General features: G+C 28.4%; 1 protein-coding gene across 1 annotated transcript; it reads right to left on the reverse strand.

Annotated features, from left to right (window-relative positions):
* Positions 1–8,435: 8,435 nt before the first annotated feature.
* Positions 8,436–12,511, reverse strand: LOC119688634 (uncharacterized protein DDB_G0290301-like). Its single transcript, XM_038103305.1, has 2 exons — positions 12,103–12,511; positions 8,436–10,876 (listed from the first exon to the last, which is right to left on the reverse strand). Exon 2 carries the CDS (start codon positions 10,864–10,866, stop codon positions 8,494–8,496), a length of 2,373 nt encoding a protein of 790 aa, XP_037959233.1. The 5' UTR covers positions 10,867–10,876; positions 12,103–12,511; the 3' UTR covers positions 8,436–8,493.
* Positions 12,512–13,185: the final 674 nt, after the last annotated feature.

Genomic DNA, 13,185 nt, shown 5'->3' on the forward strand with positions numbered 1-13,185 from the left:
AGATGTTATAAAAAATATGTTATCGCAGTAATCAGTTGGCTGAAGTTTTTTAAGTTCAGATTTGAAAACATTTTTAGTGCTCTGAACCAGTATTGAATTCGAATTTAGGTGAAATTTTATCGGATCGTTGTGGGTTTGTGTTGAACTACTTATACGAATGTTAGATAAACATATTTATGGATCCTATGATTGTAGTGGCTTTTTGAAATAGTAGTGGTTCTTCTTCTATTGCAATAGTTACTTATTCGTTTGAAAGAAATCGTTATTGTTTTCCATATAAGAATTGTGTTAGGTGTGCGAAGAGTTTGAAGTCAAATGGACTTTAATCTCCTAAATAAGCTTATGAATTCAACAGCTTACACTTCACTACCTTTTAGTAAGTAATGTTGAAAGTTTTTTACAGTTTGTGTAAAATATTTTTTATAATCATAACATATTACAGATAACCAACCATTCAATTGACCGAAAGTAGCTTCATTCCTCTTCATTTACTACTATTATTTACCATATTACCATATTTTGAGTGCACGCAAAGCAAAACAAAGTATATTTTCATAATTTTCATTATGAAAACGTAATTTTTTTTAATTATCGAAAAGATAAAAATATTTTTTCCGTTACCATAGATATATATCTACAAGCCTATATTTTCCGGTAATTTTTAATATCAGTGGTAGCCAAACGATGCGGATATTTGCTGTTTTAAGTGATAAAACGCATAAATATACTGAAAAAATTATACGGAAGAGTGCGTAGAGTAAATATTATTGAAAAATCGCTAAAATTATTGCCAAGCAAGAAGTCAGCCACAAAATTTAGTACAAAAAATGGTGCCAACAAAACACTAAATTATAATTAAATTTTACATATTTAATTAATAATGCTCAGGGCATATCTGTAAGTCAATTGGTTACTGCATAACATAATTTACATATACCATATCATATAATGTATTCTTCCAGCAGAAGATGTAAACTGTAATCCTATTTTTTATCTCAACGGCTTATGGTTGTGTTAAATGTTTACGGAAACTCACTTGACACAAGCACTTGTGAGACCTCTTTTACGTCGTTGTGCAGTGCTCTTTTTATAAAACCTTGACAATGGTAGGATTGAACGTGAATAAAAGAAAAAAATTTCTTAAAAGCTTATTAAAACATTATTTTTAGATATTTCTGTTATTTTGTTGTTAGTTTCAAAGCACATGCTTTGGGTCAATAAAATGTTTTGCACCCTTAAGGTTCGAAAAAGAAAAATGTGCAGTATTTGGGTGAAAAAATTCTCCCTATTTATTATTTTTTGGAAAGTGTACTATGAGCTCTGCAAAGTTAAACTCTCAATAACAATAAATTAATTACTTTTTTACAATTTTTTTAAATAAAAAAGACAACTGAAAGGAAATTATGTGGGCGTAAATATATTTTTTAACTAATTGAATTGTTTTTATAATGTCTTTATACATTATTTTGAGTCATAATGATTACTGAGTCATTAATAATCAAATACAACAAAAAACATAAAACGCTTTTAAAATTATATATTTAAATTACATAAAATAATAAAATACGAAAAATGAAACGAAATGAAGAATTAACTACATTCTTTATAAAGTCATATATATATTATGACTGATATTCTCTATATACAATATAAATAAGATATTATGATTTTGACATAGTGTTAAAAATCCTATTTACTAGAGGACAATTAAATAGTAGCTCTTTTAGAAAGTGTTTGAAATAAGCAACTGCATTACGAATTTCTATTATGTTAGTTTATAACCTCAGACTACAACAACATAGTTTGTATTAGAAAGTTCTCTATAATCCTCTGTATAAATTTTATGACAATAAAAAAGGAATAAAAAAAAACTAAGTTTAACATACCACATATTTATATTATATATAACATATGTTTCAACCAAAGACGATTCTCAATAATTCTATATACATATATATTAAATAGTTAAAATTTGTAGTGGAAATATGTGATTGTATTGATATTCAGATGTCTGAGTTGGTGAATCAGCACCTTTATTCTATTTTATCTGTGGAGTAAAGGTGCTGATCACTGTGTTTTATCTGTGGAGTAAAGGTGCTGATCACTGTGTTTTTGGTAATCGGTAATACAATATTATGTCGCATACACGAACATAACATATACCTTACTTTATTAATAGCATAAAGTCTTCGGAATCTCACAAAATGTACAAAAGTACAAAATGTACTCTCTGGACAGTAGTCATACTGTATATATACTTAACCCTATCATCTCATTTATCTATTGATGGAACATTACCCCACACAATTGAATTCCAAACTAATGTAAATTAAAATTGAATTAATAAAGATAAAGAGATATACTAGTTATGACCAGATATAACTATTCATATGTTTCATCTTAATTGGATATAAACTATATAAACCTTTCCTAAATCAACATTTCACAGTCAATCAATTACAATTTAAATACCTAATATTAAATTGAAATCCTTCGAAATTATATAGAATACAAACAATTAAACAATTAGAATAAATAAATGAATATGTATTGCAAAATTCATATCAATTCATACATCACATCAAAATTACATATATACATGCATACATACACACATACATACATATATAAATTACATAATAAATATATATATATACATACATACATATACATATACACATAGAAACAATATAATGGCAAATGACAATTTAATAATAAATATGCTACTTTACCGGATATAAGAAAACATGAGGTCCGTATATCAGTCCATATAACCAATAGGTTAATTATCAAATTTCTTGATAGGAAAGTCAAAAGTCAATTTATATCAGTTTCCACTGACATACGTTTCGTCTGGTAACTAGCCAGACTCTTCAGAGTGGTATTAATATATAAACATTTAATCAAAGTATCGGAGAATTACAATTTTATTATAAGCATATTCAAATTGTATGTTACTTGTTACAGCCTTCGCTACAGCAAATATAAATAGTAATGCTCGTATAAGTAACTTTTGAACGAATTAACTTCTGTCTATTATCCACTATTTCTGTTTATTTCCGCTGCACTTAATGTAGTTCTTAAAAAATGTTACAAAAAATATGTTATCACAGTAATCAATTGGCTGAAGTTTTTTCAATTTCTGATTTGGAAACTTTTTCAATGCTATAAACAGGTATTGAACCCGAACCTTCGAAATTTAAGTGTAATTTAACCAGACCATAGTGGTATTAAATGAAGAATATGAATATGGTATGTATGAAGAATAACATAAAACAGGTTTTGAACTAAATTAATGGAGTATCAGAGTATCGAAGTACTGCACTAAAGTACACTTTAGAAATTATAGTGGTTCACAGTTCTGCAGTCCTGATTAACGCGACTAATATTACCTATTAAACCTGCATAGTTAAAAGATAATTAATACAATTAAGAGTACTCTTTTTTTAAAGACCCTAACTAATTCAATCTAACAGGAGTTATTTCCGATTATATGGCATAAGAAAAAGTGGGTTAACAAAGCTAACTGCTCTTGCGAAGCATATTTTTGAGTTTATCATATTTAAACATTGTATACCGAATAGTATACTTGATTTCGATGCCAAAGAAGTGACCAGCAATTAACATAGTTTCAAGATATTAAAACTTATAATTAGATTGAATATGTATATCAATAAAATAAAGATTGAAAAATAAAAGAATTAAGACTTTTCGTCTTATTAGAGATATTAGAGAATAAAAACGATGAAAAAAATTTGGGAAGGATAGATTTCAAGACATCAATAATAATCGAAAATATCCAGAAATTTTTTTTCAATTTTGCATATGTATTTATACAAACATAATCCTTACTGTGAGTCCTAATTATCTTTCCTTCAAACTATGTAATATTGATATATGAAAACTTGAAGAATCATAAAAAATATATTGCTTTAAGAGTGATCATAACCCACATATGTATAAAAGTATCTATGCACACTATATATTTATAGATTTAATTAAGTTTTTTTGCGTAGATATTAAACATTTTCATCCACTCAGCTTTCCACACAACCGAATAAAAAGTCGTCGAACTCTTGTTTTGCTAAAATTATATTTTGTTATTGTTTATATAGAATTCAACTATGCATTTCTATGGATTGATTCTTTTTTTATCGATATGGAATTGTGTGCTGAAATCTTATCTATAAAACTAATTAATTCCAATGAGTTATTAAATGTTTTCTACACGACTTTGACAAATTTAGCACAACATTTACTAAATTATGCCATAAATCATTCAAATATGTTAATATTGATTACACGAGAAAATCCCTTCAGTAATTGAGTGTTTTCCATCGAACAATTATTGTTAAGACTTTCCATGATGTATTATTTTTACTTCCTATTACTTAACTTCGAGAAAATGATTAATTAATATAAATTATTTATTTGTGGTATTTTTTGCATTAACAATTTTCGTTCGAATTTCTTTTTAGAAAATTAATTTTAATCAAATTAAGTTAGATTAAGTAATTAATTAATTTTAGTAGTCGTGTATGCAGAAGGAGACAGTTTGGCGATACATTTTATATAATTCCCAATATCAGAGTAAATTTATTATTAGCTATGCAATGCTTACAAATGATTATTTATGCCATATGATGTATAGTAGATATATATATCTGAAAAAATATATATACATAATATTAATTAATAATGTGCTAAGATTTTATTGTACACACAAAGTTGTACATAATATTATATCATAAAATATGCTGGCATATTCATATCGATGAGTTGAAATATCATATTTAATATCTTTTGAGGAAGCACGTAGATGATGGTTGGATATATACTATATATATTGATATTTCCATCATGGAAATGGAAAGGTCGCTTTCTTTCAGTTCTCAGTTGCCCTAGCTCATCATTTTTACAAAGAGGGTTATATTTAGCTCGAGACCCTCGAGTTATAAAATGCAGCGAGTAAGCCTTTCAGTTCGCCCATTTTAAAAATTGTATGCAGTTAGTATTTTCAGCATTCGTAAAAGACGTGAAGCTTCAATTTCTGAGTTAACAGTGATGCGTCTTGGACAGTGGTCCGAAAAGACCCTATTTCAAAACGTTGATTACCCTTGTTATTGAATTGCTTATATAAAAAATATGAGCGATTGTAGACTTATCTCTGCTATTCATAACACTGATACCTCAGAGTATGTGGCATATAATTATGATATAGCCAGCTACTAAGTGGCCCTGTCTATGTTTATGTCTAGATATTGGCATATTTATCTATGCCACTATCTATGATGGAAATTAAATTGCGTTCCCCAAAGCTTCCTCACAGCTGTTGTTTGGCAAATCACCTGTCACATGCACATTTTGAGATCTTAACCCATATTTGATGGTTAGTTCATTCTTCGATTAATCAACAGCGATTAGTATGGTATATCACTTTCTCTTCTATTTTTGGAGGGATTAACCGCTAGCACAGACTGTCTCGAAGGCATTTAGTCAAGTAAAGTTTAAGAAACAACAATAATAGTAATATAATAACGAGATTTAATACTAACAAATATTATTGCTGGTGTATTGTAAGCATTACTTGTAAAGAAGTAGAAAAATCTATTCTATATGGAATCTTATCTGGTATTTGTCGAAAGGATTTTGTAAGCAAATCCGTAGTAATGCCAAGATCCTTTCATATTAGTTAGTGCTGCTTTTACACAACCTTTAAACAAAATGTTATATATATCAAAAAACAATTATTTCTTTGTTTAAAACTACAAGAAACCCTCTAAATAAAGACATACACTACCCATCTTATTTCATTTGTATAGATGAATTTATATTATATATTTTGTATTATTTCATATGAACAGCTTGAGCAATAAAATATAGATAAATATTTATCATAAACCATATAAAGAAATATTTATCTATATTTTATTAAAAAAAAAAATAATATTATTTTCATTAAAAGAATCCATTTTTCTTTTGCATGCGAAAAAAATTATTCTACGCATTTAAATTTACTTAAAATTGAATGTATCTGAAATTCGAACAATGAAGTAGTGCAAAAAGATATTTGATGTGCACAATGACCCAATTGCGTTATTATTCTGTAATAGCCTATGGAGGGTGTGACTGAATTAAAAATAAGTACTGCGTACATAGATACAAAGGATATCAGAAATGCGCAAATTTTTACCTCAATTATAGATAAATATTTACAATCGGTCTTTTAGACTTATTACAAAAAAGAACCAGATACAGACCTGATACATACATATATTAAAGTAAGGTTCATTAAGGACTATTTACACATAAATTGTGCTAATTGTGATATACACACAGAGAGATATTCAAAACTCTTAAGTTTTTATAATGAGTTAATAAAAGGTTGTAATAATAAAGGCACCAATATTATTAGACTCAAAAATACTTTGTTTCAAAAAACTTACACCCAACATCTCAACCGAACCATTTGAGGTTTAATTAATGAATTAATGAACCTGAAATGTTACGTCCTTTTAACATTTTTTATCATTTTGTATTATATAACTGATATGCTGGTTCACCTTTATGAAACACAACTGACCTATTTGTAAATCTATTTACGACTTATTTTCACTTTGTAATTATAAACAGCAGCGCTGAAAACAAAATCTCTTACGTTATACTTCGAGAATATATTTTATATTTAGTCTAACAAATTTCTATGGAAGAGCATACTATATGAGTTTTAAGGTAATTCAGTAAGATTTTAATTTGAATGCCTATAAAGTGAAAAGTGCGTAATACATTTAGAGAAAACAACAGAGAATATGCTTATTTCGCGGTATGAAATCTACGTAATTATTAATAATTAGTGTTAATTATTTATACAGTTAATTTATAGTTAATTTATTTACAAGTATATTATAAATATTAAAACAATAACATAATAAATTAATAAAAAAAAAATCGGATTATTCATTACGTAGGCTAGACGTGACTACGAATTTAAAATTTTATTGGATATGAAAACCGTACAATAAAATCGCTAGACAAATATTGAATTCCAAATTTCCTAAAAATCTTAATATATTTGTGAGTATATAAGAAGAATTATAGGCCGCGATATAACTACATATGTTATATACTCCTAATATTATAATCATGACTAAAATCATTTTTATAATCACTATACCTTCCCATCAATGCAGTGAGTACAACTCAGCTTCCATGTCGACCTCTTTTTTGTATCATAACTACATCAATAACTAATAGCGATGATGATTAAACGCCTTTTATACCCAGGCATTGCTTTGTTTAGTTCCATGTTTGCACTGCCAAAATCTCTAGGAATATATTTAAATATGACGATACAATTCAAGACATAACATATACTAGTTACGCATCTTTAAATAATTTTTTATTGCAATTATGAATTTCTTCACTTATATAAAAAGAACAATATATAAACTAAACTTGTGTTCTTTCACAATTTATTAAATAATTATTTATTACTTTATATAAAAATATTTACATGAAATAACAAAATAAATATAAATTTATTTATTAGGTAAATATCAGGAAATCTGTACATTTAATACTTAGTATTAAAAACATTCATTTAGATCGACTGAGTGTCCTACGAATAAACTAATTTACACAAAACATTTTTCAGTGAAAAAATATTTTATATATAACAAATCTTTTCAATTATATACAATTATTAAATTTACTACTAAACATTATTAATTTTGTTGAACTATTAAAATTTTGTCAAGTTTATAACTCGAAAACAAAAAACAAAACTTTGACGATAATTTCTTTAATAGAAAAAATTAAATTTTTTCCTTATTTTAGTACAAATAATTTGTTATTTTTTACGCATAAACAAATGTTTATATGTATAATGGTTTTTTAGCATTTGTATTTTTCAAAAAGTCATTTACCAAATACAAAATGCGTATATATGCTGTGCTCATAAAACAAGTTAATTATCTAATTCGTTATATATATAACTTACATTTTCTATTTTATCTCGAATGTTACACTTTTTAATATAAACAAACTATATGTTTAATTTAGTCTCTATTTAGATAAATGTATATGTACACGATATATTAAAAACTGCATTACAGATATCAATGTTTAGTGAGAAATGTTATTATAATTTATTTAACAAACAATCTGTAGATGATATATATTTTACATTGAATTATATTTTATAATAGAAACTGTTTTGTTGTATGCTTTAAAAGAATATAATTAAAAAATACATTCATTTCAAATTCTGAACAATTCAATATATAACTAATTGATTTTAAATCAGATGTTCATTAATATCGCAATAAAGTAAGATTAATTGGCTTCTTGATAAATAAAAGCCAAATTTATAAATAATATGAAAATGAAAGATTACAATTAATGTTGAACAAATCTCTAACAAATATACATATGTAATAATGTAATTATTATTTAATTATAATAATTATTAAATGAATTATAATTTGTAGTTTTCTACGCTTGTGTGACAACAATAACACTGTCTGTTGAGTCTGCATTATCAGTTGTGTTTAACACGTCCCCATGTCCAGTCATTTGTATATGGGCTTGCAGCACGTCCACATTATCGAAAAGTGTATTGCATTCTCCGCATTTGTATTTGGGTTGATCTAAATTAGGATGCTTACGTTCGACATGTGTACGCAGTGTCTGAATAGATGAGAATGTTTTGCGACAACTATCGACGCCACAACAGTACGAACGCTGCTGATGTGTTTGCCGATGACGATAGAGTATTGCTTTTGTTTTAAATTCCTTATGGCATATGTTGCAAGTAGGTGTGCGCGATGCGGACTGATGTGTTTTCATATGCATTTTCAGCATTCCCGGACCTTTGAAGCTTTTCAGACAAATCTCACACTGCGGCTGTTTTTTACAATTCGCACGTATCCAATTTGAATGTGAATTCATATGGTTTTGCACACCTTTAAATTGCTTAAACTCCTGTCGACACAAATTGCACACATAACGCCCTGTACCTACTAGTGTAGTTTGTTGTGTTATAAACTCAGTAAGTATTTTTGGATCTAACTCATAGTCATCATTTGCAGCCGCAGCAACAATTGAAGAGGCAGTCGCAGCTACTTGACGACTATTTGCAATTGCGTTTTTTGGTACTAACTTACGAGGTTTCTTGGAAGGTGAGCAATGATTATTAACTATTGTTATACCTTCATTCATATCATTAGTGGTAACACTTGTATCATTTAGTTCGCCAGCAATCTGCAGCACTTCAGTTACTTCATCGTCATCTTCAAAGACAGTATATTGCAATTCACTATCATTATCATCTACACAATCCTCAACTAAATGTTGGTGATTGCCATCGTCTTCACACAGAAATTCACCATCTTGCTTTATTACATGCATAACAGTACCGGTACCATCATCTTCGAGCATTTCTTCCTCCATGTGTATTTCTTCTATAATATCATCTGCATGCATCATGTGGTGTTCTACATTATCATCGTCATCATTGTTTAAATGCTGTGAGTTTGTTGTCGTTACTGTTATATCTTCTAAATACTCCATTTCATTATGTGATAAGTTATCATCTTCAATTGTTATGGTACCGTGTCTGGCAAGCAAATGCTGTCCATGATCATCTTCCACCACAATAGTTTCACATACTTGTTCATCTTCATCTTCTTCAGTGCCATCATCAATTAGATGTTGTTCACTCTGCTCAATTAGTTCATCTTCGTCAACTATATTTATTTCATCAGCCACGATGTTTCCATTACTAATAGTTCGTTGTGGTACAATCTGTATTAATTGTAACGTTTGTTGTCCATTTGGTTGTTGTATTAATTGTAATGCTTGACCTCCAGTAGTTTGCAATAGTTGCGGTGTAAACTGCTGAGTTGCTAATTGGTTGGTATGTGAATTATTGGCATTACTCGTATTGATTATTTGGGTAAGTTGAGGTGGACCAGCATGTGTGACTATTTGTGCCGCTGTGATAATCTGACCATTGGACAACACAATCGGTTGGCTCAAACCATTCGATGTCGACAGCAATTGATGCTGTTGCAAACTTTGATTTTGCTCATGTTGTTGTTGCTGCTGTTGATGCGTTTGTTGTCGAGACGTGTTACCGCTAACATTATTCGCTTGAACCGTAGTTGAATCATTTATTTGTTGAGATTGCAATAACAATTCTTGTTGTTGTGCTTGAGTTAATTTTTTATTCCTTTGTCCTTTACGTGCTGCAGGTGTTTTCTTCTTTTGTAACTGTTGTTGTTGCTGTTGCTGCTGTTGTTGTTGTTGCTGCTGCTGCTGCTCTTGTTCTTGTTGTTTTTCCAACAGTTGACGTAGTTGCTTCTCTTCTAATTCCTGCTGTTCCAACTGTTGTTGCTGTTGTAAAGTTTGCTGTTGCAGTAATTGTTGCTGTTGTTGTTGTTGTAACGCTTGTTTTGCTTTTTGTGCATTTTTCTGTTGCTGCTGCTGCTGTTGTTGTTGAACTTGTTGTTGTAATCGTTGTTGCTCTTGTTGGAGTAAAAACTGTTGTTGTTTAACTTTATTTTGATTTGGTTTTACATCTTGTGGCTCCTCTATTACCACACGTACTGTTAAACTTTTAATGTAGTTGCGCAATTCTCGATCACTGCGTTCCACTAGACTCTTAAAGGCATGACAGCGCGATACCGCATGCACACATTGCACACAGATTTTATCTGGCCAACCTTCAATGTGTTTAACGCTTATCGCAGTGCACTCCATAAGCATTTCAGCAATTTTCTCTGAAAACAACGGGCGCATGTCCTTGCGTTCGCTTAAGCAAACGCGACATATTTTATCCAAATCTAGAACCTTTTTACGTTCCATTTTTTACAATCTGTTTAATGGGAATATATATATAAATATACATATTATTAAATACTTGTACTTAAAGAAACTCTGAAGGAAACGTAATAGAACAAAGAGCATAAACAATAGGAACTTTTCGCTAGCATAAATACTTGTGCGAGTATGAAAGTATCTCATATGAAAGAACTCAGCCGAATTAGCTGGTAATCAATGCGCTTATCGTATTAATCTTCAGCAAAACATTCGTTTATTTCGTTTTAAGCAAAACCAAATTAAAAGATTAACATTTGCTGTCTATGCAAACGTTCATTTTCTTCATACTGCACGTTTATTGAGTATTTAAATTAATCACGTTTCATTTTAAGTGACTCTTCCACGTGTAGAACGTATTTAAATAAAAAAAAAAAAAAATTTATTTATAAATAACAAATAAAATTTTACTAATTAAAGACGATTATTGGCTTGTCGTACGTATGGCAATGAAGATAATAATGCTATTCATTCATTCCTAATACTAACATTTAATTGAATTGCAATATTGGATGTTGTAAGGCAATTTTATTCCACTAGATTAAGGAGCTCACCATATTGAATGAATGCCTTTTGGAGCAATACGCAAACAAGTGGAGAACTTGTTTATGGTCAAGTCTGGTGCTATTTTGTAAACAAAACAAATGTATTTCTACTCGCCGCTTGTACATTATTGCGAACTTTGACATTATTTTTTTTTCAAAATATTTTCAGTATATTTATGACTAACTGCACAGTTATGTATATGCTTGTACACACGATATTTCACATAAAATTTTAAAACAAAAATCAATATTAAAAGCAGAATTTAACACAAAACAAAACAATAAATTCCTTTAAAAGCAGCCGGACAATTTTTTGTTGGCATAAATAAAATGAAATGAGATGAACATATAGCACGGGGGTTGAGGAAAACGGGTACAAACTAGTGCCAACGTAATCTAAATGCAATAAATAAAATTACAATAAGAGCTTCAACCAGAAAATGAAAATGAGACAAAGTGTAAAACAGAAATGAAACGCGACAATACAATTAACATAAGTAAAAGCGAGAAACAAAATTCAACATCACATAATTTATTATAATTTTGCTGTAGAACCACTGAATGAAGCACATACAAAAATAGCGCAAAATGAACTAAAATTGATTATAATGTTTAAAGCAGTTGTTCTATTACATTTCCAATACGTATATTAATTATTAATGTATATATATTAGCTTTCCTCTTTATAAGGCAAACTACTGCGTTTATAGTTTGTCGTGTGCGCCTCCAATATTGATGCGTCGATATCGTTCAGTTTTTAGTTAATTCACTTTTTAAAGCACTTAATTATGAACACCGAATTTTACAACATAAGTAAAATTTTTTATAAAAATGCATTTATATAAATAAAAAAAAAACAAACTTGTAAAAACCGTTACGAATTGTTTATTCGGAAAAAAGTGAAATAACTAGAGATTTTATTGTAACAAAAATCTATTCAACTTTTTAAAACAATGTACAAAGTCCTTTTGTCTTCTTCTGACGTCTTTCGACAACTTGCAATGGCGGATGGCTAAACAGAAACGCTTCGTTCGTTTCACTTCGTTAAAAAGACTAGCAAACTAGTGTTAATAAAACGATTTGCATTGTCTTTTCTTTTGGTGTTGCTTCGTGTATCTCTTTTCTACTTTCATATAAGAATTCATCAAAATATAATGAATAGAATAGATGTTACCAGTATTAAAGTTTATTTATAGTTATATATTTTAATATTGAATATAATATATAATTATATTATTTTAATATATTTAATATTTTATTTATAGTTATATGTATACATTTTTAATGCAATTTTAACTACACATTATATATATATGTAATAATATTTATACACACATTAAAAAATTTATTCAATATCATATTTTATTAATATTTTGTTTTTGATGTTAATGTTTTTTATTATCTATAATTTTACACAAATTCATAACATAACATATATGTTAGAAAAAAATCAGAAGATAATAGTGATGACAAACAATGCTCAAAGTGTATATTATTGGTACCAATTTGCACTGTTATAGTATTACAAGCTGTTTCCTCAGCGTAAGTAAACGTAATATAAAAATAGAAATTAAGGTAAAATTATAATCTGATTCCATACAAAAATCCAATGAGCAAAATTACTATTGTTTTGTAATTTGTATAAAATCACGTTAAAATCAATATCGTAATTCACAATAGTAGAATAGCGATATTAAGAAAAATTCTTATAGCGATACGATAACATATTAGATCTGTTCCTCGAGCTACTCGTCGTAACTTT

Source organism: Teleopsis dalmanni, chromosome X, assembly GCF_002237135.1.
Source record: "Teleopsis dalmanni isolate 2A chromosome X, ASM223713v2, whole genome shotgun sequence".
In the NCBI taxonomy this organism is placed as follows: Eukaryota; Metazoa; Arthropoda; class Insecta; order Diptera; family Diopsidae; genus Teleopsis; species Teleopsis dalmanni.

Bases quoted from the DNA above. Each gene is read 5' to 3' on its own strand.
- LOC119688634 (XM_038103305.1), bottom strand. From the start codon at position 10,866: ATGGAACGTAAAAAGGTTCTAGATTTGGATAAAATATGTCGCGTTTGC.